Source organism: Rhinopithecus roxellana, chromosome 2 (assembly GCF_007565055.1).
Source record: "Rhinopithecus roxellana isolate Shanxi Qingling chromosome 2, ASM756505v1, whole genome shotgun sequence".
NCBI lineage: Eukaryota > Metazoa > Chordata > Mammalia > Primates > Cercopithecidae > Rhinopithecus > Rhinopithecus roxellana.
This window is the reverse complement of record NC_044550.1, coordinates 83,164,076-83,191,704: the sequence shown is the minus strand read 5'-3', so window position 1 is coordinate 83,191,704 and position 27,629 is coordinate 83,164,076. Positions and strand designations below refer to the sequence as shown.

The window sequence follows — 27,629 nt, the reverse complement described above, 5'->3', positions numbered from 1 at the left end:
ATAGAATTTCTCAGAAGATCAAAAGGTTTTCTGAATCCTAACATGTACTGTCTGGTTCTAGATATCCAGAAGAGGACATTGTTTTTGTCATTGTTTCTTGGGCTGCCCTCATACCTATAGAAAATACATTACACATTTTGCATATATATGTATTTTTCTCTTATAACCAATGAAACATAAAAAGCTACCAAAGCTCTCACATGAAATTGCTGTTTGTTGTTTTTTGTTGTTGTTGTTTTCTTAGCACTACTTAATTGCAGAGCATATTCCACAGTTGGTCAATAGAGTTGGTCATCAGTTTGTACATTAGCTTCCTGGTTTGTACATCAGTCATTGATTTCTATGACAAATAATTTTGACTTCCAACCTTATAAATGGAGATTAGGCCCATAAATGCTTTTTCATCCGTAAGACAACTGAACTACAGTGTAGAGTTGTGGGTGCTAAAATCGAACTGTTAGAGTCCAAATCCTGACCTCAAAAATTGCAGCTTACCTTGGGCAAATTAGCTAACTTCTGTGTCCATTGGTTTCTTCATCTGTAAATAGGGATGATAATTGTGCTTATCTATTGGCTTCTTTTCAAAATTATATCACACTTGCAAAGTGCAAGAACAATGTCTAGGAGGAATGCTTAATAAATAATACCTATTATTCATTTATTTCTTCATTCAAAAATATTAAATGGGCCCCTATTATGTCCCCAGCATTTCACTAGGTATGGGAAATACAAGATAGAGTAAAACTAAGCTTGGTCCCTCTCCTCATAAAGCTTACAGCCTAGTGGAGGAGACACAGGCATTAATGAAATAATCACACAAATAAATGTAAAATTAAAACTGTGATGCACACCATAAAGGACATCCATAGTGCCATAAGAGTGCATATTTAGGGGAATCTATAATGGCAGAAAGACTTCCTTGATGACTGAAGGAAGCTGATGTCTGCAGGTTGAAAGTGAATATAGCCCGGTCAAGGAATAGACCAAGGGCCCTGTGGCTGGCATATAGAGAGCCAGGTGGAGAATGGAGAAAGATGGAGATGTAGGCAGGAGCAGATAATACAGAATGTTATAGACCACAGTTATAATATTGGTCTTTAAAGACCAGTGGGAAACTAATGAAGGATTGCATTTCAGTGTGGAAACTGTGTTGTAGTCTCCCAGAGTACAAGAAGTAAGAGAAGGTAGAGAAGAATGACCCCTTCCTAGATGTAGCATTGGTCTCAGGCTAAATTTAGAAATCAGAGCATTTGCCATTGCACTCTTGACTCCTTCTCTGTTCCTTCTACCTGGGTTGTTCCACCTGGGCCTGTGGTTCCCATGCCACTGTTTATCTCTGCATCAAGCTAGTCTTGCCCGTAAAAGTACCTCTTGCTTCAAAATACTTGACCCTTCTTGCTTCTAAGCAAATTTCATTCAGATAGAAGTTTCAGATTCATCTCAGTATTTAGAGGAAAGCATATTGACTAAGATGTGAGTAGCTTACTTCCAGAACAGTGTTCTCTAACTTTTCGAACTCCTTTACAGTCTTAAAATTTGCTGAGGACCAGAGAGAACTGTTGTTTATTTGGGTGATATCTATCTATTGACCACATTTGAAATTAAAGCTGGAAAATTATTAATTCATTTAAAAAATAATGACTTCATATGTAAATTTGCACATTTTTGTGAAATATCACTATATTTTCCCAAACAAAAAGAAAAACTAGTGAGAAGAGTACTATTGTTTTGCATTTTGCAAATCTCTTTAATGCCTGGCTTAACATAAGACTGTTGGTGTCTCATATCTGCTTCCGTATCAGATCTCTTTTGATATCACATTTCATGTAGCCTCTGGAAAACTCCACTGTATAACTGCAAGAGAATGAGAGTAAAAAGGCAAATAATGTGTTAGTATTATAATGAAAGTAGATTTTATCTCACCGTGCCCTCCAGAACATCTTAGGAACCTATAAGTCCCCAGGCCACACCGTGAAAACTACTACTTCAGAAGAAAACATGCAATTTTAAAACAGATGCTCATTAAGCCAAAAAGACCAGCATCCAAAATGGCATTTCAGGTAGTCTACAAGTGAAATGAAAAGAATTCAGGCAGTGTGGCTCTAATCTAGTTCTGCTTTTCACCGCTTCTTCCATATATCTGTTTGAACCCATTAAACCCTCTAAAAATTTCAAATGATTTTTAGTGTTGGTAGAGATTCCTGTGAGTGTTTAGACAAAATTGAAAATTCTTGAAACATGATATTTTTGCATTGGTTACTGGTGTAAGGCATAGTCTCCATTCAAAGTAAACTGTGATTTCTGCATAGCTTCCTGCTAGCATCAGGTCATTTCATTTTTTGTGACAAAACACCACTTAGATACTGAAGCTTAACTGTGTTTATCTTTCAAGAACTGGTTTGTGAGGTGAAGCTAAAGTAATGAGAGATTGTTAATCTCTGTGGTCTCTTCCAGTTCAGAAATGACATGATTTCATCTTATTTTCTTATGTAGCACACAAACGCTTTCTGAGGGCGGCTAAAAACATTTGGAATGATGCATCATTTAAAAATGAGTTTTGCTTCTCTCATTGACAGACTTGAAGAACAACATTCCTTTAGATGATTTTTGATGAATTTGTTAAAAATTTGTTTAATTTGTTGAATTTGTTTTAAAAAATTCCTTTAGATGAGTTTTGTTGAATTTGTTAAAAATTCATTTTCATTCTTACCTTGTACCTATAATATTAAGTTCCACCATCACTACTAGTGGGAATAAATTCTATCCTTTTTTCATTGATGTTAAACATGTATTTCTATCAATTCAATATTAAGTACTTTATCATTTTATTTCACAATCATGAAAGTGCCTGCAGGGAAGAGGAAGACCATGCCCACAAAAAAAGACTGCTAAATCTGTGCTTCTCTTTAAACCAGCAGCTCATCATGGACGGGTAATGCTCTTGACCACTACAGTTTCTCTCCCACATCACTAATATTTTCTGTTTTCTTTAAGGGAGGACATACATAAGTGATTAAACATTGTAGAAGGACAGTTGAAAAGCATTTACACTCCTTCATTTGAACTGAAATTCGTAGGTTATCTTTGAGATGTGTCACTCATAGATAAATGGTTAGGAACATGTTGGACTTAGAGGTCACAGATGAATGGCTCACAGACCACATGCAGACCACAGATGTGCTGTTTTTGGCTTGTGTAGTGTGTGTGCGTGTGTGTGCGCGCGCATTTATTTTCATCTGAATTTGAATGCGTATACTCTGGGTTTCCTAAGTTGCCCTTACTTCCTATTATTTTACTTGTGGCCCAATCTGTACATTTGCCTTGCCAGTCTGGTGGCTGTCAGTATTTGAATTAGTAACTCTGCAGCAAGCAGTCATGTCTGGGGAAAATAGAAAAACTCAAGAAGATCACAATATATACTGTGATATAAGAAATCACCTCATAGAAAATTGTTTGACCAGGAGGTATAATTGCTTATCTTTTAAATTCTTAGTTATATGAAAAAAATAGCTTTAAAGGTAAATGAAAATAATAGTTGATTGACAAGCATGCCTCAAAAATGACATTTATTATATAAAGATTTTTTTAATAGCTTAACACAGGAGTTAGGGTATGAGATTTTGAAAGGGGGTTGTATCTTCCTCAAAGAGGTCATCTATCACAACTTTGTTTTTTCATTATATTACTCTTCTTATTTATGTGCACTGTTTTATCTATAAAAGATATTTAATGTATATTTAAATATATAGAATCAACCATACAACTAATTTGTCAAATGCATACCTTTGCAGTGTTAGTTTATCTGGAAGGTTCCACAGCACCACCTAGTGCCCTGTATTTTATTTTGCATAATATTTTTATAAATTTTAAAATTCTTGTCACATTTTAATATCAAATATTGCCCTGAAACAAATATATGGTTTAAGCAGTATTATAAATAGAATGCTATAAAGTAATTCTTGCATGCTTAATTGAAAATTTTAAGTGAAACTCTAAAAAATGATGATTGTATAATAGTACTACTATTAAAACTTACTGGTAAAAAAATTCACTAGTATTTCTAATTCACATATAAAGACACTCTTAGAAGATTGTTACATTGTGTATGATCTAATAGAGCTGTTGGTAGGGTTTTTGTCCAAAGCAGATACTTATTTCTTCTTTTTCTTCTTGTATTTGCTGTTCTCTAATAAATTAAAATTAATTTTTTTAGGCTTCCTCTTGAAGGTCATGATTTCCAAGTCTTTATACTTTTAACACTATAACAGCTCTTATAAATTTCAGATAAAACTGTATAACCACTTTTTAAACTAGAATTGTGAGATATTTAGAGATAGATAAAATACTTCTACATTAAAAAATAAAATGAGTCAAATGAAAGAATGAGGTGTGCTTATATATTCTTTTATGGAAAGAGCTCCGGGAAATACAGGGAATTGGGAAAAGATAAAGCTATGTGCAGAATACTGTATATAGTATGATTGTCTTAAGAAAACTGTATAAATTTGAATAAGTTAAGACGGCTAGGCTAGATGGATGAGTAGGTGGGTAGAGGAAATGGTGGATACTGTTTTTTGTTTTTTTTCTGTAAGGAATTACAAGAAACTGCTAATGTTTCTGAGTTGAGAGAGTGCTAGAAATTTTCAATTTTTATTTTGTACTTTTCTATACAACTAAAAATTTTCTAATGAGATTCATTTATAACATTGTTTAAGGCCAACAAGGGTTGTTTGTGTTTTAACATTATGAACCATTTCATTTTTCCTTATAATATTTTCTATATTAAAAACAAAGCCAATTTTTTAAATAAAAAACTAGTGTTATAAGGTAAGCATCCATCTCATAGATTTGTCTTTTTAGAAGGCTTTACCATACATTACTTTTTAATAGAACCTGTAAGCCCCAAGAAGGCAGACAACTTTGTCAGATTTGTCACACTGTAGCCTTGACTTCTGGTATTGTATCTGGCACACAATATGTGCTCAGTAAATGAATGTTGAATGAATGAATGAATGAATGAGGACATTTTATATTGTGTCCAACTACTATATAGAATACGATATAATGAGATGTATTATAGTGAAATTTTATCCTATTTGTGTATAAGCATACATGTGTACAGTTACATTCTTGTGTCTGATGTCATTAAAACACTAACACTGGGCCAGGTGCGGTGGCTCATGCCTGTAATCCCAGCACTTTGGGAGGCCGAGGTGGGTGGATCACAAGGTCAGGAGATCAAGACCATCCTGGCTAACACGGTGAAACCCCATCTCTACTAAAAATACAAAAAATTAGCCGGGCGTGGTGGCGGGCACCTGTAGTCCCAGCTGCTGGGGAGGTTGAGGCAGGAGAATGGTGTGAACCTGGGAGGTGGAGTTTGCAGTGAGCTGTGATCTTGCCACTGCACTCCAGCCTGGGCAACACAGCGAGATTCCATCTCAAAAAAAATAAAAAATAAAACACTAACACTAATTCGAATTAGTTCAAAATATAGAATATCAAAAACTCTAAATTATACTTTCAAATGTTTGTGTATGGCCATTTTGGGGATGGGGGGTTGGTTTTGCCTATTCTTAATGAAATATTTTATACAACATATTAGCTATATTTGGAACTCAGTTATATTGAAATTCAATCCAAATGGTTACTAAAGAACAATACGCTGATCATTTCCCTCTTATATTTAAGTTCCTGATAATTCTATCACAGTGACCTAATGATTGCTACTTTTAAAGTTCCTGCAGTTTATACTTATATTAATCATAAAATGCTAATTACTCATTGCAGATATTCAATTCCTAACTACTTATTTAAAATTCCATGACGTTTTATAAGCTACCTGTTAGTGAAAATCCATCCATAAGCATAAGCTATATTGTTTTATTTTAAACATGCAGTGATTCTTACAACTGTGCTGTGCATAGATTTTTTTTAAACTGTCAAAGTGTGTAGAAGTTGCCCTCTGCTGGGGAACTAGAAAAATTATGTTAACATAGATTTTCAATTTCCTTAAAGACTCTTCAGTAAATCCATTGATGTGATTTACCAGATGATTGCTTCTTGCTCTCTGGCACTTCTAAATTCTGAAGATATTGAAATGATTAGTAGAGGATATTTAAAAATAAATGTCTGACACTAATATTTGTACATCCATTTCTAATTGAAAGTGTTGACTATTTCTTATTAAAAATTCCTTAGTAACAACACCCAATAGCTAAGGTCTAGAAGTAATTTTATTGGGATGAGTCTCTAGCGAAACAGTGAGGAGAGTTAGCTGTATATAACTATGTAACTAAAAATGAGTCAGTACTATTTTTAATAATTCACCATAGAAGTGTTCAGGGGAAAAGTCTAAAAGTCTGATCACTCTATATATTTATACACACACACACACACACACACACACACACACAATTTTCTTTGGCTAGAGCCTTTGCATTTTCCTGGGTCATAAGGTGAAATTTGATTATGGTGAAGTGATTTGCTTGTTCTGTTAGTTGTTGAACTTTTTATACCAAAAAAAGTCCACTGACCAGTTCTTATAAACTGATAAGACAGCGTTCTTCCTTTTGCTATTACTGCCTTTCCTTCTGCCCTTGAGAGTTCCATCAGGCTTTGGAGAGCACTGCTCTAGACAGGTTCGGAGTCTAGGATACATCTCTAGGTTGTTAAGACCCCAATCACATGGTATATGTTTTTCTTCTCCTACCCCCTGATATTTAATAAAAATAAACATGTTATTAAGGAGAAACCTGTTTAAAATTGGTGTCAGTGGTGAGAGGTAGATAGGGAAAGAAGCAGCTACTGATATTTAATAAAAATAAAAATAAACATGTTTTCACACACCAGGACCTGTTGGGGTGGGGGACAAGGGGAGGGAGAGCCTTAGGACAAATATCTAATGCATGAGGGGCTTAAAACCTAGACGATGGTTGATAGATGCAGCAAACCACCATGACACATGTATACCTATGTAACAAACCTGCATGTCGTGCACATGTATCCCGGAACTTAAGGTAAAATTAAAAAAAAAAAAAAAACAAACAAACAAAAAGACAAATGAAACTACAAAAATGCAGGAAAACATCTCAGTAGAAGTGAGGATATGAGAAGAAATGCCTTATCTGGTAGATTAGGCTTGAAGAAAAAAAAATAAATAAACATGTTATTAAGGAGAAACCTGTTTAAAATTGGTTTCAGCGCTGGGAGGTAGATGGGGAAAGAAGCAATTACGTACCCATATCCTACTGCCTCTTTGTGTTGGGGGTAGCAGGAGGATTTGTGGACCAATGATGCTCGTGTGAGGTGCAAATCTTTCTTAGGACCATTGGTTAATCCACCTCCTTCTCCTGACTGAAGCCTTTCTGAGTCACAAAGTTCAGGGCCAGTTTTCTAAGCTGTAGGAATGGCTCTAGCTAAGGAATATTATAAAAACCAGAGTGAATCAGATCATTGATATATGAAACAAGGCAAGTGGAGTGCAGCTGTCTCCATTCATTTTGTCCATCTTATACTCAGTATTGATCGTCACAGCTAGATCTAACAGCAGTGTGTGCCGTCATGTAGACACATCCAAAAGGAATAGATGAGCTGTGCCAAACCCATTCATTTCACATGTGTAGACATGGTCTGGGTGTTTTGTTTGTTTATGTTAAAGTTCTTTTATAAATCTGAATAGTGATTTTGATTAAACCATTATTCTAAGTGTCTTGTTTAAAAGAGAATCAATTTTTAATTATTTTAGAAGTTTATTTTAACATTCAGGAACCTACATGAGAAGCCCCTTCCCCAAATCTCTTGCAAGTCACTTTCCATTGCCTCCTTTCTCTGTCCTCATTGAGCTTCATACTGTCCCCTCCTCCACTTCCACGTCTCTGCCTTGCTTTTTCAAAAATGTTCTCCCAATGCCTTGTTGGTAATTCATGGGCCTTTTAGGGTAAGGGTGAAAGTGCCTATTTCAAGATCTAATCTCTTTTAAAAACCTTCCTCTAATCTGTTCTAATTTTATCATCTATGTGTTTTTGTTTTGTTTTGCTTTATATGTATGGTGAATAATATAGTGCTGAGTAACTGCTTTCAGATCTTCCATATGTGAGCTTTGTTCTACTCAAGTGGTTTGTAGGAGGCAGTGTGGTATCAGAAATAAAGAATTGGGCAGGGAATTTGAGACACTAAAGTGCTACTACTTGTGTTTCCACTAACTCTGCACCCAAGAGTGAGAGACACTGCCTCCTTGGGCCTCAACTTTGCCATTTGTAAAGTGAGGTAACACATATTCCTAGTGTCTCTTTCAGCTAGAATTCTTTGATTTCTCTAAATTCTTAAAGAACTCTTATCCAGGATATAAACACAATGGTAAAGATCTTGGATTCTGGAACCAGACTGCATGACTTGCTTCCCATTCTGCCATTTACTGCTTGGGAATTCTGAACAATTCCTTGTCTATGCACCTCAATTTTCTCCTCTGTAAAATGAGAATTATAGTGTCATTTTTCTCATAGGTTTGTTGTGAGGACCAAATGAGTGAGTAAATATAAAGAGCATAGAACAGTTGCTGACATTCATTCACAGTAGACATTCAATAAATGTCAGCTAGTCTCATTATTATTACAAACACAAGGGTTTTAAAGCATTTCAGAAAGTGTGTGTGTTTCTTATCAAATGGATATGCTGCTCCCTGAGAGAAACATTTATGGACACACATTCATCTATTCATTTGTTCTTTCATTCAGCAAAAAAAAATATTGCATGCCTAGTATTTGCCAGGCACTGTCATGTTACAGACATCAATGAGCAGAATGGCAGATACACATTAAATCTTTTAAACCAGTGGGAAAAAACATCCAGTTTCACTCTAGTGACCTAAGAGAGTTACTTAGTGCCTTATTTTCATGTATTCCAACACCATTGGCAAGTTATATATGTAATCGTTGACCCTAATTTTGATTAATATTATGTATTTTACATTAATTTTCTACAGTCTGTTTCCTAAATACCTTTTTCTTTTAAATTTTCTACTTCCTCCTTTGCACGTTTTTTTTCTTTTTAACAACTCAGACCATCTCCTGATCTCTCAATTTTTGTTTTTATTCCTTTTGCTGAGTTCTGTCTTCTAACACTTCCTTAGATTAGTCTCTATAAGCCTCTTTTTTATTCTCACCTATAAAATTAGGATAATCAATTTACTTACCAGAATTTTAAATTAGATAATGTTTGTAATGTACTTAGCACAGTTCCTAGTACATAATATACCTCAATAAATATTGTCTGTTTTTATGATTGTGGTATTTTATATCAACTGAACCATGATTCTAAAACAAGAAATACTACAAGCTCCTGTGCATAATATTCAAGCCATAGGAACTTTGACTGACGATTGGATAATGTGAAACGACCCTCTTGACATTTTAAGAGAGCTGTGCGTCTTGTGTGTAATGTTTGCGGTGCTACTAATGATCGGCTGCTCCATGTGTTCTCAGGGAAAGTAAAACTGCAACCTCAGATTGCAGCTGTGTGTCCATGGTGGAGGCATGCAGGCCAAAGTGAGCTCTGGTAGGTCTTACTTTCACTATGAAAGCTTATGTCTTTATAATCTAGTCTTCAAAAAATAAATTTTGATTTAGTTTCCTTTTGCTTCCTCCTTGGTCTAATATATACTCTGCAAATAAGCATTTTTAAGAAACTTCTTTAGAAAATTATTTATTACATGTTAAATCTAAAACTTAGAAGATGCTTACATGAAAATCTTTTGGAAAATGCTAGAAAGTTCCCACATCTATGTTGCTCTGGGCTGTAATCAAATTTCAAATTGGTTTTGTTACTCTTAACCTGGATAGAAAAAGCCAAGTTAATATATTACAGTTCTATGAGATTACGTAGCCTGAAGATTTGGTTTTTCAGTAAAAAACGAAAAAGAGAAGTCATGAGTTTGAACGCTGTTTTTTATCTTTAACATATATCACTATGTTAGTTCTAATCAGCAATGTACATATTATTCCACTTTTGTGTTCTTGTATTTGTCTGTCCTCTTTTATATAGCTCTAGATATTGGAGCCCTAAACCCCACACATTCCGTCTGCTATTCAGCATCTTTAATTTTCCCCTCTGCATTGATCCCCATCCCTTTGCTTCCATTATTCTTGTAAAGGAGAACCAACTTTAGATTAGAAATGGTAAAGTAAATATTGGCAAAGGAAAGCAGGTCCAAGACAGGCAGACTATCTGCTGGCCCAGACAAATTACATCATAGGGTCCTGAGAAAACTGACATTTGAGATTTCTGAATCACTATCTTTGACAAATCATAAAGAGAAAGAGCAGAATCAACAGCTGCTGGGAATGTGCAAACATCACTGCAAATACCAAAAAGAGGAAGAAAGTGGATTTTATACACTATTAACTAGTAATTTTGATATCAGTCTAAAGAAAAATTAAAGAATGGGTCATTAAATAGTGTGGGTTATAAGGAGTTACAAAGGAACATAGTGTGATTTTTAGAAGCCAGTGTGGGTTCACTCAAAGCCAAGTTATTAAAAACAAGTTTGTTACACTTATTTCTGTTTGAAATATAATTTCTAATTCAAAGCAATACTTCAGAGCAGGGATCTGCAAACTATGGCCCTGGGGCAAATCTTATCACGCCAATTTGTTTACCTATTGTCTTTGGCTACTATCCAGGTACAATAGCAGAGTTGAGTAATTGCTGAAGAATCCCTGCAAAGACTAAAATAATTATTATTTGGCCTTACACAGAAAAAGTTTGCCCACCTCTGCTCTAGAATCTAAATCCATTTTTTAACATTTTTATGTGCCTACAAATTATCTGGGGATCTTGCTAAGATGCAGATTATGACAGTAGTTCTGGGGCGGAGTCTGATATTCAGCTAGTTCTTTACAAGCTTCCAGGTGAAACCAATGTTGCTGGTGCTTAAATCACATTTCAGTCTAGTGAGGATCTAGATTTCAAAAAGACATTTAGCAGATTCACCCATTTTAAGAAAAGAAAGAGAGTAAATTATGAGTTGGAAGTCACTTCAGTTGGTTAGCATCTTGTTTAAATGATAGTGTTCATGAAGTGTTAGGCGATCAATGTCATGTTGGAGAGAAGTTTTTCTGGTCATTCCAAAATGATTATCTGATTTTCATTTCCTTGTATGGGAATATTAGCTCAGTAGTGGTATTTGATGGGAGCAATAATGGGCTTGATAACTCTTGTGTTTAGATGACCAATATCAACTGGGTTGGTCTGCGGGACAGGTCCTCTGTTGGGCGACAGTTCTTTCTGTGTCTCACATTTCTATACATTTTGTCCGCAGAGGCACTGACTACCCTTTGTTCTCAACTCTGGAACAAAGCGCAGCTTTGCTTTATGCCTGTTATAAAAGATTCAGGTTGCTTAAGCTCAGTATTCCTTTCCTGGAATGCAGTCCACTGCTTCTGCAGGCATCCATTCAAGCCCATGTGCATCACCTCCTTGACTTGGGGACAAGGGGAAACGTCACCAACATCATGCTTCGGCTGCTTGCTGTTCTGTGAGTGGTAAAATCCTTTGGCTCTGATCCAGGACTCTTGAGTCTTCTGCCAGCATACTTGAATGTGTGGCAGACCAACTTGTCGTCTTGAAAGTGTGGTAATTTCAGACCCTTCACCATCTTAGACTCTGTCCCAATAGTCATAACACAGGTTCCCAATCACTGACTTTCCCCTTCCTCTGCACCCATCTTCCCCTCATTTTAGTAAAATCCTTCATGTTCTACAAAATAGAGAAAAGAGAAGCTCTTACATGAAAATGTCTTCAACTTTCCAACATCAAGCATTCAAGTCTATGTTCATCTGTACCTACTATAACCTCTGCTCTTCTTTTACAATAAAGAGATACCCACCTTCTGCTGTCCTACAAGTTAAACCCTCTAGCTGTGTGCTAGGGCTCCTTCCCTGCTGCCTGTTTAGTTGCAATAGGTAAAATTCCTTCTCTTTACTAAATCTCTATTCCCGTGACCCTCTTTTGCCTCTTTTCTATGAATTTTAAGAATCCTTAAGATTCTTTCAAAACAAAGCAAACAACAAAACCAAAAACAACGAACTCCATTTACCACACTTTAATTCTTCTTACATTACTGTTGTTGTTTATCTCCTCTTTACAGCTATACTTCTTGAAAGAGTTGTCCAAATTGCCTCACTTTTCCCTCTTCTTTCTCAGTCCTCCATGTACTCCAATTTAACTTTCACGCTAGTCATCTATTGAAATTATTTTCATCTAGGCCTTCAATAAGCTTCAATCTATAGTCTACATTTCTTAACCTATTTTCTGTAGCAGTAAATCACCACACCAAGCTGTACACTGAGGACTACTCAGCTCTTTTCACTGTCCAGACCCTATTCTGAGTTTCAGTCTCATAAATCCAGCTATTACAGTATCTCTAGTTGGAGGCCTTGCAGGTACCTGAAACTCATCATCTTTCCCAAGATAAATGGATCTGTGCATCCCCAGTTCCACTCTGGCTCAGTAATTGGCTCTATGATCTCCTGTTTGGTTAAGAATCACTTAGAAAACTAAGAAACTGTTCTTCCTTCTGTTTTGACACTCTCCCCACAAACTTAATTGAACAGTCTACTAATCTAGTTTTCAAATACGTTTTGAATCTGTTCTGTTGGTCCATCTTGATGACTAAGATCCCATTGCCTTAGCCCAGATCAACTTCTGCCTGGAGTCCTGAATAGCCTCCTGCTTAGCCTGCCTCCCTCTGATCTTCTTCTGCTTTAATGTCTTCTCTAAAGTAGAAGTGATTTTTACCTAACCACAGAGAGCACCGTGCCAGTGCCATTGCCCCTCCCCACACCCATGGCTGCATAAACTCTTCCAGTGGCTTCCTCTTGCTTTGAAGTAAAGCCCAAACTCCGTACCATGGATTAATAGGCCTTTCTGATTCATCTGTCTTTTAACTTCATCTCTCACAGCTGCACCCCTCACATTCTGCTCTTCGCTTTCAGTTTCTATGTGTTCTTCTTTTCTTCAGTGCCTTTACAGTCTCTCCCCTCTGCCTGTGTTTCCTCTCCCTCCACTTCTTCTGTTCTGACTCCTTTGCTTGGCTAACTCCTTTTCTTCTTTCAGTTCTCATCTTAATTGCTTTCACCTCCCTATTAAGCACTCTCATAGCTCACTGTAATGTTCATTTTGAACGTTATCATTTTATTGTAACTGCTTAACTGTCTTCTCTAAAAAAGGTTGAGGTCATTGATTGTGTATGTGTCATTCGCCTCTGTGTCTCATCATCTAATAGGGTCTGGCATGGTAGTCACTAAGTAGGTATATGTTAAATGTGTCAGTGACAAATCAAAATCTGAAAAGATCATAGGCCAAATCTAATAAGCTAATGTTTAATTTAAGTGTATAAGATCCTTAATTTTGGCCTGAAAAAACACCACACTTTTTTGAAGATAAGATGATAGAGGTATTTTTTGATCAAAGTGTTAAAGTTAGAGAAGAACAAGGTAGAACTGCTTTCTCTGGTGGGAACTATTTATGGCATAAACTGTTATGACATAAACCATATATTCACCTTTTCCCCTCAGCACCAGTGATGTGTGATACGTAGTACTCAATAAATGTTTGCTTAATTAAATGTAATGTTGTTAGGACAAGCCAGCTGCCATTCCTGTAAGGCCTCACTGGGTGACATTGCTTTAATGGGATCACCACAATCCAGGAATAGGTCCATATCTTTACATATCCAGAAATGTCATCAGCACACCTTAGTGTGGTTATGTTCCAGGAGACCGATGTCTACTAGTCAGTGTGCTCTCTTCCTGTCAGAAATGCTACTTGGAAAACAAAATTATTACTAAAAGTTTTCTTGACGAGCATGGTGTATTATTCTGTCCTTGCATTGCTATAAAGAAATACCTGAGACTGGGTCATTTATAAAGAAAAGAGGCTTAATTGGCTCACAGTTCTGCAGGCTGTACAGGAAGCATGATGGCCTCTGCTTCTGGGGAGGCCTCAGGGAGCATTTACTCATGGTGGAAGGCAAAGCAGGAGCAGGCGCTTCACCTGGTGAAAGCATGAGCAAGACAGTGAGCAAGGTAGGAGGTGCTACACACTTTTAAACAACCAGATCTCATGAGAACTCACTATGATGAAAATAACACCAAGGGGATGGTGCTAAACAATTCATGAAGGATCCACCCCCGCAATCAAATCACCTCCCACCAGGCTCCACAACCACCATTGGAGATTACAACTCAATATGAGATATGGGTGGGGACACAGATCCAAATCATAGCACGTGGTCTCAGACTAGAGAGAATTAACTGGACAATTTCAGTGGCTATTATGATCCAACTCAAATAGTCTGATGCCTCTATCTTCACTATAGTATACTATGCCTAATAAACAAACCAGCATGCTCATGTCAGCTGCTAGACCATAACTGCTAAATGTTTGATTTGGGCATATTAAGGTCCTTAGTCTGTGAAGGTCTAGTTGTAAAGGGGAAAGTATAGTCAGAGGAGAGGAAAGAGGCCCTCGCTCACCAGTCCACCAACACTTTCTTTCTAACTACCCTTCCCTAGGCTCCTAATGTCTCTTTCTTTTTTTCTAAAAGTTTTCTCAGTTATATATCTTGACATTCATGCTTATAATGTCATATTCTTTGGAGACTATATACCCTGACTATTTTGTTGGAATTTAGATATGTCCAGAATTCCCTATACCACCTCTTTATAATTTGTTGCTTAGGATTTGTTGACCAGTCTCGCTCATTAAATGTTGGTTTGATATCATTTTGTTCTTGAAGAATGAACTTTTCACTAACTGTTTAAGATATCACTATATACTGACCACAGGACAAAAGGTGAAGATAGCCTGGAGGTTTAGGTTGACAGTAATCTTTTTTTAAAAATGATATTTCCATTAATACAAATTCAGAAGAAAGGAGTTGTCAAAGTATAATTTTCAAAAAGTTAAAAACATGACTTTCTTACACATACAGAATGAACACATGTCAAACATTTATTTAACTGAATAATGAGGAAACCATCAGGGTGGTGAAGCTAGTTCTGGAGAGATTATAAAAATGGGGGTTACCCAGGCCATTAGAAAAGCATACTGAAATAAGTATGCTGAATTAGAGACAAAACTGGCCAATGCCTACAGGGCAATAAAACCGTAATTATTGTGGTTATTTTTCTTCTAGACAGAAATCATTTCCATCACTACTGAACAAAACTCGGTTAAGTTAACACATAATTTTATAGTCAGGGTCTTAACCAATAGTAAATAGAAATCAAACAAAAGTGGTTAAGTAAACCTTGTATTGGCTGATAGATAATACTCCAAGATGACATTAAAGGGACATGCTGTCCTCTTGTTGCCTCATTTCCAAGTTTTGGTCAATTGTTAATAAGTGAGACTGACCCATAAATGTGGACCCTTAAATTTATCTGGGTGAGTGTATGTCCAAGAGAAAGCTCAGAACCCTGCCCTAAGAGGAACAGTGGAGGAACTGAGGACTTTTGTCCTAGAGAAAACTTACTGTAGGGGCTAAAATGCTAACTTCAACATTACTCTTAAAATATAACCCTGAGGAAGTAGCTGAAGAAGGCATCGATTTTATTTACACCATTCGGGAGCATCATTTAAAAAGCCATCACCAGGAAGGAGGGTGAGGCTTGCCCTAAACTGCTTCAAGGGGAAGACAGAGCAGCAGTGGTAGTGGTTTGGGAGCAGTATAAGAGTTTTCTCCTCGTGAGAAAGCTTCAGCCGGGCCACTGTTTGGCTGAAGAGCAAGGGTATCTTCTCTCTGGGAGATTCTCTGACAAAGGCCAAGCCATCGCAGTTCCCATCCTTATATAATGCTGTCCTACTTCATAGAATTGTGAGGATTACATAAAATAACACAAAAGTCCTTAATACAGTATGCAGCATAAGTACTGCATAAATGTTAACTTTTATTATTTTAATAATAATTGCGATGACTTCCCCAAAACTTAATTATGGTGCTCTTGTCAGAATGAATGCATCATGGCTGACTCATTTCCTAATGCAACTGAAAAGTAGCTTTCAGCATTATATAAGGACATGAGGGAGACAGAGACAGGGGTTCACACTTTAGATGAGGACTAGACCAGGGTATCTCTCAGATCCCTTTCAAAACTTATATTCTTTATTCTGTGAAAACTGAGTTAATGCAGTATCCTGGAGACAAATCTAAAAAGTCAATTTTAGTATCTGTGTGATCTTTGTAGTTGTTGCAACAAAACCTCTTGATAACATTTTCTATTTCAAAAATTTCATAATTTCACTTTACTTTTGCCTTTCTTTGCAAGTCCTATAGATGAGAGAAGCACGTTAACAGTTTTGTTCTCTTGTTGTTATTTGGGGCTTTTTGTTAGTATTTTGATGCAACTAAATCTGTATCTAAGATTTAACACGCTTTTTCTTTCCACTAAAGTCATTGAAATACATTCACCTAGTCATTCACATCTGAAGTGTAAATGGATTTTCTGAAAGTTTTTTCAGGAGACAATGAAAGCCAGTCAGTTTGTGACTTGACTTCTTCAAGTGTTGCAATCAGAAAGCTTTATACACCATCCCAATTGCAAGGATGCTAAAATTATGCCTTGATCTTGAATCTGCAAGGAGGAGGTAACATCTTTTGCTAGAAGTGCTTATCTCCTACTGCTTTGGTTTTATCCATTTTCAGGAGAATTTACTTAAGAAAGAGAAAAGAGAAATAATTAAATTGAGCTGCATATACTCAAAAGAAAATAACATGTTTATTAAATTTTCTAGTTTTCAATGATTTTTGCTGATGCAGTTAGAATGTTTAGCTCACCCTTTTTACCACTGATATTTGCAAAATCTTGACTCTAAAAAAATGTGTCTGCCATATGACATGAAGGCTTACCTCTCAATTTGTTTTATGTCATCAAAAAGACATACTGAGCCTGAAGCTCCTTTCAGATTAACTCTTAAAATACAACCCTGAGGAAATAGCTTAACATTGCAAAGGTTTTATTTACACTGTTCAAGAGCACAGGCTCTGGAGCCAATGGGAGGTTCAATTCCTGGCATTGCTTCTTCCTACTTCAGTCGGTCTCTCTGAGGCTCAACATTCTTACCTAGTAGATGGGATAATATAATAATAGTACCTATGTCAGAGAGTTGTTGTGAGGATTACATAAAATAACATACCTAAAGTCCTTGGTCCAATATCGAACGTAAGTACTACATAAATGTTAGTTTTTATTATTTTAATAATAATTGTGATGACTTTACTAAAAATTACGGTGCTCTTCTCAAAGTGAATGCCTCCTGGCTGACTCACTTCCTAATACAACTGAAAAGTAGGTTTCAGCATTATACAGTGACTCACTCGTAATGAACTTGAACAGCTATTCTTGAGAAAATAAGAAGGAATATTAAATCCAGAATTAGCAAATACTTCCTATTTGCTATGAAATTTTTACTATTTTGGGAACAAATATCATAAGTCCTTGGAAGAGCTACAAAGAAACTATCATGTATTGGTGACTATCCATTAGAAGTATTCAGGGAGGAAAACCTGTGGATAACAACACTCTTCTATCTCACTGATTTTCTTTAATATCGTTATGTTGAATTTTTTTCAGGCATTTCATAAATTTCCTTCTGCTTTGGATCTGTTACCAGAGAATTGTTGCATTCCTTTGAAGGTGTCATGTTTTCTTGCTTTTTCATATTTTTTTTGTCCTTACTGCACATCTGGCATAACAGTTGCTTCTTCCAATTTTATGGACTGACTTTAGTAGGGAAAGACTTTTTCCTATAGATGTATCTATAGTTGGTTTGGTAGGTTGCCTTGGCTTTGATTCTGGATGGGCACAGTAATGTAGTCTTTGTATTTCTTCAGCTGTAATCAGCTCAGTGGTGTCTGTTGTGGTTGTTAGTGGAGGCTGTCATGAGGCATTTTTAGGGATAGGGACTCCAGACAGTCCAGTCCATGGACCCCAGAGGTGGTGGTGGAGTGCAGTGTGGACATGCCCTTAGGCCCTGGATGGTTTGCATAGGTGCTGGCAGTAGTGGGCAGAGTTGGTGCCGACACTATGCATGGGTGCTGGCAGCAGCAGTGGTAAAAGAGGGACAGCTTCTCCTAAGGCCCACCAATGATGCAAACAGGTGTCAGCAGCAGTAGGTGGGGCAGATTAATTCCCAGGCCCTGGAATGTTGTCCACAGGCACTGGTGCCTGCAGTGGCAGGTGAGAGAGGCCTCAGGCCTCCCAATGGTCCACACAAGGACCAGTGGTGATAAGGAAGTGTGGGTCAATCCCAAGGACCCCAGACAACATACACATTAGCGGCACACACGGAGGCCCGTCCTCAGGCCCCCACATGGTGCACATGGGTGCTGGCGGGAGGGATGGATTAATCCCCAGGTTGTCAGATGACCTGTGCAGGTGGCAGCAGCAGCTAAGCGAGGCCTAGTCTTAGTCCCCTTGAGGGTCTATGTTGGTGCTGGTAGTGGAGACAACAGGCAGGGTGGGCTTCTCTTGAGGCCTCCCAATGGTGGGCACAGGTGCCGGTGGCAGCGGCAGCGGGCAGGGTGGGTCAATCCCTAGGCCCCCATATGATGTGCAGAAGTGCTAGTGCACTGGTGGCAGGTGGGGCTGGCCTGACCTCTGGTCTGCAGATGGTGCCTGCAGATACCAGTGGGTGGCACATGTCGATCTCCAGACCCTCAGATGATGTGCACGTGTGCCAGTGCAGGCAGAGTGGGGCTATTCTCAGGCCCCCCAGTGGTGCACATGGGTGCTAGATGCAGTGGCACAGAGGTGGGGGGTATCACTCCTCAGGCCCCTGGACAATGCGCACCGGTAGTTGTGGCAGCGCCAGTTGCAGCAGTTCTAGCACTCTATATTGAACCTTGTTTATAGATCAGTGTCCTCTACTGGATTATAAGCGTTTAAGCATGGGGACCATGTTGTACTCATTCTTGAATCTCCTGGATGAGCCCAGTACCCAGTATATAAGTGGATGTTTAATTATGTGTTTAAACAAATCTGCTTGAAATTGCATGCCTCCCATGGGGGAATAGACTGAGTCAGCCAGATATTTTCATTTTCATGTGGCCCTTTAAAGTTTGGAATTCCTCCTAAAGTCTGAACTTAGTACAGGTCATTGAAGGACAGTAGCCCTTCTAAGTTATCAATTGTTTGTTATTTAGCACATCTGGCTCTCCTAAATGTGTTAATGAGAACCTGTTTCATAGATACCAATGGAGTTGATAGGCCACAATACCTACCTATTTTAATAAGTTGGATTTAAAGTGATTCTTAGATTAAAATATTGTATTCTCTTTGGCCAGTTGCAAAAGTGTGCACAATAAAAAACATTCATTCTATTGTTTAATAATAAAACAAGTCTATGGATATTCACATGTATATATGCCCAAGAAAGACATGGTAGCATTGTTCATTTAAGGTAAGCCAGTCCCTCCTGGGCCACATGCAAAACAATTGAGTGGCTGTTATGACACAGGGACTTTCATGTAAATACAAAAAGGATAAAAAAGGACTGTTTTTCTTCCAAAAGTAATGAAGTAGTCCCAGATCTGGATCTTGGACACTGTCTGGGTATAGTACCTCTGTCTATCTGTCTCTCTATCTCTCTCTCTCTTTTTCTCTCTCTCTCTCTCTCTCTGTGTGTGTGTGTGTGTGTGTGTGTGTGTGTGTGTGTGTGTGTGTCTGTCTCTCTCTCTCTCTTTTCTCTCTTAGGCATGCACAACCTCAGATTCTCTGAGATTTTAAAATTCCAAGTAGAATTCATTAATAAAAATCTGAAATGCTTTTTCTTGTATAAATCATAATGAAGTGTTGAGAGATAAAGGAAAAACTAAGACGGGCAAATAATCATCTGCTGCTCCAAAACTGAAGCCTGTCATTTCAACTCCCAACTCAAACACTTAGTTTTAAAGTGTTTGCCTTCAAGAAACCTAAAAGCTGGTATTCTGCTTCATTGCAACAGCCTCAAACTGTTCCCTGTCATTGAAGAAAACAAATCTTTTGCTCATTTCTGCCTAGGGGAGGCAGAAGGACCGAGGTGGTCCTATGTGGCTGAATTAGATGAAAGACTTGCCTTCCACCATGGAGACATGAAGTCTAATCAAGTGAAATGAGTTTTGAGATCCCAGCTCATTTCCTAGGGGAGATCAGTTCACATTACAAAATCACGACATCTCATTCATCACAACTGACGTGGTCTTTGCTCAGGAGAGGACCCCAACTGGGACTAAACCACCTGTCTTCTCTCAAAAAGGGGCATTTTATCCAAGTTAGAGTTGAAAGCCTTGGAATGAGGAAGCTTGCCAGCCACCAGCTTCTATCTGTGTGATCCATGTGCAATGTGGAAGGGAATTTAGCTTTACAAAAGGAAAGATGAACCTAAGGCAGATTGGTGGTTGTACTTTGATGATGCCAAATACAAATAATTGTAATAGAGATGTTAAGGTATTATGGAAGAGAAAGCTAAGATTGGGACCCTCCCCTCTTTATCGCCTAGATTTTATCAAACAGCAGTGAGAAGATAAGCACTCCCATGCCTCAGAGTTTAAAACGGCAAAGAAAGTGTCCTGCTTTCTGATAAATGATCATCCTCTCTTTTATTTCTTTCAGGGCATTGTTATAACACCCCTGCTCCTGCTGCTTTTTGTGAGTATTTTGATGTTGTCTTTAATATCTTTTATTAAAAGCTATCTACAATGCTTTAAGAAAGATCATTAGAACAAAAATGAGATTTGAATTATTTTGTACCATATTTTGAATTGTTATTCCAGTTTAGCTGTACCACATAATAATATTCAGATATGAAGAAGCTTCATAATTTCATGATCCAAGAACAGCATCAGGACCCAGTCATTAGGCCTCCAGCTCCTGGCTAAATCATTATATTACAAATAAATGACCCCATGACACAGGTTACAGCTACTCTACTCTTTATTTTCTCATTAGTAAAACTAAAGTGATTGATAGTGACCCAGTGTTTGATAGTGTTTAACAGAAAGAGCCCTAGGTCCAGGGGATCAGAGGAAGCTTGGGTTCCTAGGCTGGTACTGATGACAACTAGCTTCCTCCCCTTGGGAAAGGCTGCCTCAATTTTTTCCATCTGTAGAATGGGAAGTAACATCTCCTCCTTTCTATCACCCAGAGATAATGAAAGGTGCTTTAAAAATTAAAAATACAAATCAATACGGGCTTCTAGTTAACTAAACAAAAACCGTTCTGAAAACAAGAAATGCTAATTAGCTGTCTTATTTCTTTTGGCAGTAAGCATATGAGAAATTAGATGAAAGATTATAATAGAAATTAATGTTATCTCATGCTGAGCAAAGCATATGTAATCATGAATGATACCTAAAATACTTTATGAACTGTGCATGTTTTCATACACACATCTTCCAAATATAAATCACTCTGCTTATCACTGAAATGTAGTGGGGATGTGTTTCTGGGAATGTAATGTAGCTGTTTGACTAACACTATTTATCAGTGAATTAAAACTGTGGGGAAAATTTATTTAATTATAGTGTAATTACCCAAGTTGGAATTCAATTAGAGTAATAGAATGAGGGACTTCATTTCTTACCCGCTGAGTAGGAAATAGGGAGGGATAGATATACTACTAAACAGTTGGATTTCGCATCTTTCATGAAAGACATTACCTTCAAGTAACAAACCTCAGCCTTACTCTCCCTTTTGAAATGCTGGCTCCATTCTGACAAGGTAAGAAGAGTCAAATAATCAGATCACTTTCCTCAGCATAACAAACTTCATTGACATGGACTCCACCAATGCAGAATTTGCAGTTAGTCAAATTGAAACTAAAGAGACTATTTGCATTAATTTGGAAGAAAAGACTTATTATGTAACTACCTGCTACTAGATGTGAGAAACTGGAATCATCCATTTGTTTATTTCCAAGACCTGGGATCACAGGACAGTTTCCCAAATGCAGCCCGTGGTGGGCACAGGATGCAGGCCTATCTGAGGTCCCTACTCGCAGTAGATCAAGGGACTGGTATAGAGCTCAGCATCTGGTAAATGCACAATAAATGGCTGCATCACCTAGGTTTTCTCTGTTGTGGAAGAGTGACATCTCTTACTCTTGTAACTCATTTAAGAAGAGCAGGGGAGATGTTACAGCCACAACTAGGTGGCTGAGGCCTAGGATGTAACACTTTGGAGTATCTCAGAGGTTGGAATCTCTGAGACCCTTTTTTGACTTGTAATTAAAGAACCAAAGAGTAATTTTCTTGCCCTCCTTTCCATATCTGTATGGTAACATGCTGATAAAAATTGTGGCATCACTTTATTACAAGCTTTCCCCTACTCACAGATCCATAGGCTCAGGAGCTTTAGTTGTAACGTTCAACATTCTAAAATTATAGAGCTACAAGAATAATGAAAGACTTGCCAAGACCCTCAATGTAAAAGTTTAGTGCTTCCCTTCTGAGTCAACGGGGCTATCCCAGTAGGTTCAGTGGCATTATCACACACATCATTAGATACATATGGTATTATGACTTTATATCACATGCATAGCATATAACACATTTTCTCTGTTTAGGTTGTCATGCATTTTATAAACAATGGAAATGTCTTAAGCATTTGGGTTACCAGGCCTCATTTACTGAGCAAGTAACTGAGCAAGAACTCAGTTACTAAGCAAGTAACTTAACAAGAACCTGAATGACTTAAAATGTGAACAAAGACTGCATGTGGTGACTCATACCTACAATCCCAGCACTTTGATAGGAAAAGGTGTGAGGATCACTTGAGCCCAGCAGTTCAAGACTATCCTGGGCAAAATATGGAGACCCATCTCTTACAAATGTATATATATGAACACATTCCATAAACGGTGTACTGTTTTTCTCAGTGCCCCTGTTGTGAGTTGAATTGTTTCCTCCAAAAAGATATGTTGAGGTTTTGACTCCAAGTACATCAGAATGTGGTCTTGTTTGGAAATAAGGTAATTACAAAAGTTATTAGTTAAGATGAGGACATACTGGAATAGGGTGGACCCTGAATCCGATACGATTGATGTCCTTATAAGAACAAGAAGAGAAGGCAGAGACACACAGGTAGAATTCTATGTGGTGATGGAGGCAGACATTAAAGTGATACACCCACAAGCCAAGAAATAACAAAGATTGCTGGCAAGCATCAGAATATAAAGGAGATGAAGGATTCTCTCCTATAGATTTCATAGGGAACATGGCTCTGCTTGATTTCGGATTTACGGCTTCTAGAACCATGAGGCAATACATTTCTGTTGTTTTAAGTTGCCCAGTTTGGGGGCTTTGTTATAGAAGTCCAAGAAACTAATACGACTCCTGGAAGTAGTATTGTCTTATTTTATCATATTATAAAAATGGAAATTTCTGGATATTCAGGCATAAGAGCTAACAAAGGCCATTTTTGCTGATGGAATCTCAGCTGTATTCCCAACCTTTTCTCAGAATATTTCCTTCACTTTCTTGCTCCACCCAAAACCTGTCCTATGATTCATGTTTCTGCCACAGCCTTGAAATGGGGGAAGGTGTCTTCCTTGTACCTCATTACCAATTCCAGATCATTTCCCATGCCTTCTCCATAAAATACCCTGGTTCCTTTGAAGATTGTGCCAACACAGCTATACCACCTGCTACTCCTGTTTGTTGTAATTATCGGTAGAACCCCAGGCCACTATCAGTCCGAAAAAATGTCAGCATCTTCCCATTGTTTTCTTTTTAACAGTATACTTTAAAAATTCTTGGTATTTTCAGTATTCACATAGTTGGTCCTTCCAATACCCTGATCTCTAAATTCTTGACCTCATCTCCAGCAAGCTTGCCCTCCACTTTATCTCAGCCAACTACTCCAGGCCCTTCACTTTGTTATTGCCAATAACTGCGTCCCTCAATAATCCAATTTTCAAATTTCCTCTCTGACTAACAGCTCCTGCCTTATGATTTATTCCCCAAACCAAAAGTTCTTCACTGGAATGGCCAATTCATTTACTTTATCACCTTTACAATGCATCTAACTATACCCCAACTCTCACCCCATGCCCTCACATCCCATCTTACCCAGCCTAGACCTCATGGTCCATCATTATAATTCCTTTATTACATGCACCATCAACAATCTTACTCATCTCTAGTGCTTCATATTTGCCTGGAAAAGTACTAACTCTGCTGAAATCTAACTCTACACCTTCCTGCATATGTACCTGAACTTGCTGGAACAAAAATACTACCATGCTGACTGGTCTCATTTGAAATTCATGACAACTAAATGTAAGTGAGCCTGGCAATTCTACTACTTTCCTTTAATTAATTCACTCTTCCACTCTCGAGGATCATTTCACACCTTCTCCTTGCCTCTCAAATCTCCAGTGCCTCTTTTTTCATATCAAGTATTGCCAAAAGGAAATTGGCTGACGATGAAATAAGCAATCAGAGAAATTTTACGTGATCCCACCCACCTGCATCTGTAGCCATATTCTTCGCCTTTTTTCCTGTTTCTATAGATAAACTGTCTTTTCTCCCCTCTAAAGGAATTTCTTTGAGTTATGTCATCTCTTATGTCCTACTTAATGATATGATTCATACAGATATTCCTTTTTCTCCTATATTATCACATTTTCTCTCTCTACTGGATTATTTCTATTAGCATATAAGCATTCTGTAATATTACACATCTTAAAATTAAACCTCACCTTGTCCTACCTGCACTCCATTTCTGTGCTCTCTTTTTACAGCAGAATTCCTCAAAAAAGTTATTTAAACTTATTCATTACTCATTCAATAATATATACTGAGTTATTTCTACATGCCAGACACTGTCCTGGGTGTGGGAATATAACAATAAGTAAAACAGTTGTGTCTTTGCTCTCAAAACAGCATTCTGAGAATACTAGTGGAAAGAAACAACCAACAGATAAGTAGAAATATAGCATGTGAGATGGGTGATAAGTGCTGAATACAAAAGTAAAATAATGTAGAGGAATAAGAAGTACTGGATTGGGATGGGAGAGAGGGTTGCTATTTTAAATAGGACGGTCAAGTTCAGATTCACTGAGAAAATGATACTTGAGCAAAGGCCTGGAAGAGATAAGGGAGTGAGACTTCTGGGGTTAGAGTATTCCAGGTGGAGGGAACACTAAGTGCAAAGGTCCTGAGGGTATACCCAGTATCCTTAAGAAACACCAGGGTGGCCAGTGTGACTGGAATACAGTGAACAAGGGAGAGAGGAGATAAAGATGATGTCAGAGACAGAACAGGGACAAATTATTTAGGACCTTAAAGTCCTTTGTAAGGACTTGGAATTTTAATTTGAGAGAGACAGGAAACCATTAAATGGGTTTTGATAAAAGGAATAGCATGTTCTGCTGTACTTTTTTAAAGGATGATTCTGGATGCTAGGTTGAGAACAGATTGTAAGGGGACCATGGTGGAAGCAGGAAGACCAGTTAGAAAGCTAATGATATTATGGCAAGTGATCCTGTTAGCTTGGACCAGAGTGGTTGAGTAAATCTGGTAGGAGGTAGTTGTAAGTAGAAGTGGAAAGTAGAACTGAGACATTGAATGAAGGTTTTTTTGGGAAAGAGAAGAGTCAAAGGTGACTCCAGTCCTGAGCAACTGGAAGTGTAGAGTGGCCATTTACTAAGATAGGGAAGACTTTAGGGTTAAGCAGGTTGAAGGAACTCATAAGGAGAATTCAGCATAGGAGATACTTGGATTCCACTGACTTTCAGACATCTAAGTAGAGACATCAGGTAAGCAATGGACTACATGAGTCTGGAATTCAGGGAAGAGGTCTTAACTAGAGATATATATTTGGGAGAGGTCAGCATCTAGATGGATTTTAAATTAGACTGGAAGAAAGTGATAATAAAAAAGGAAAGATATGAGAGGATCAAGTGCTAGGACACTGCAATAGTAAGAGATTCACAAAGTAGACCAAGGAATGGCCAGTTTGCTTAGGAGGAACACTGAGAAATTTTGGTGTCCTAGAAGTTTAGCAGAGAATGTATTTCAAAAAAGAGGAGAGTGATCAACTACTTCAGTTGCTGCTAATAGTTCAAATAAAATGAAGTTTCAGAATTGACCATTGGTTTTAAGAAGACAGAGGTCATTGGGGACCTTAACAAGAACTATTTCATCAAAGTTGTGTAGTTGAAAGCCTGATTGGATGGGTTGAGGAAAGAATGGAAGAAGACTTAAAGACAGTGATAATTGATAACTCTTTTGGAGAAATGTTTCTGTAAAGGGTACAGAAAATGGTGTACTAACAAAGTAATAAAATATGAATAGAAGATTTTGTTTAAATTGGGAAAATTAGTAGCACATTTGTGTGAGTAGGATTAACCCAGTTATGGAGAGAAAAACTGATACAGAAAAAATAAGGGAGAGCTTATGGACACATGTCCTTGAGCAGGAGAAAAGGAGTGAGCTCTAGCGCATAGTAGCCTCCTAGAGAGAGAGATTTACTATGGGAATTGACTCATGCAATTATGGAGCCTAGAAGTCCCACTATCTGCTATCCGGAAGCTGGGAAAACAGAAAATCCAGTGATGTAATTCAGTCCAAGGCCAAAGGCCTGAGAATCAAAGGAACCAATAGTATAACTCTTAGCTCCAGTCTGAGTTTGAAGGCCTAAGAACTAGAGGCTGTGGGTGGTGACTGGTATAGGTCCTGGAGCCAAAAGACCCAAGAACCCAGAGTCCCAGTGTCCAAGTACAGGACAAGTTGGATGTCCCAGCTCAAGACAGGTGTAAATTCACCCTACTTCTGCCTTTTTGTTCAATACAGGCCCTCAGCGGATTGAATGACACTTGCCCCCATTGGTGAGGGTGGATCTTCTTTACTCAGTGTACTAATTTGAATGCTAATATCTTCCAGACATACCCAAACAGATATACCCAGAAACAATGTTTTACCAGCTCTCTGGGCATCCCATAGTTCAGTCAAGTTGATACATTAAAATTAACCATCATATATTCCTGTTAGCATTTATTATCTCATGACATCTTAGTCATTTGTTAATTTGTTTATCTGTGTTCTCCAACTAGAATGTAAGCATCACAAGAGAGCAGGGATGCTATCTGTTTTAGTCACTGTCATAATCCCCATACCCAAAATAGTGCCTGATAGTTGAAGTCACTCAAAAACATTTTTTGAATGTTTTTGAATGTTTTGAATGAAAGTGAATGCATGGTTGGACAAATGAATGGATGCATCTGTCCAAAAAGTTGGGTTGGAGCTATTTTTAAAACTGCTATTTTCTTGTTATATGCTCTAACTTCAGAGACATATTCTTTATTATGAAGCCACTTTGAAGGAACTGAGTTCACTTTCTCTCACACTCTCTTTGTAGAGAGGTAGCTCAGTATGATGAAAAGACATAAAATTCTGGTTTAGTTGGCAGCCAGTACTAGTTATGTAAAAGTAGGTTTTCTTTAACCCTTCTTAGCCTCAGTTTTTACCTCTGTAAAATGAAGATTATGATAAGATAAAATGAGTTAATTTTTGTGAAAGCATATTGTAAACTGTAAAGAGCCATGCAAATGTTACATTTGACACGTAGTAGAGAAAAATAGAAAAGAAT

At 37.7% G+C, this 27,629-nt stretch overlaps 1 protein-coding gene across 2 annotated transcripts in view; it reads left to right on the top strand.

Moving 5' to 3' along the window:
* SLC10A7 (solute carrier family 10 member 7) overlaps positions 1-27,629 on the top strand; it is a 261,442-nt gene that overhangs the window by 171,677 nt on the left and 62,136 nt on the right. For both annotated transcript variants that reach the window (XM_010361375.2, XM_010361368.2), the window contains exon 6: positions 20,652-20,687. In XM_010361375.2, coding sequence (XP_010359677.1) covers positions 20,652-20,687 — 36 coding nt within the window. The remainder of the gene's footprint in view (positions 1-20,651; positions 20,688-27,629) is intronic.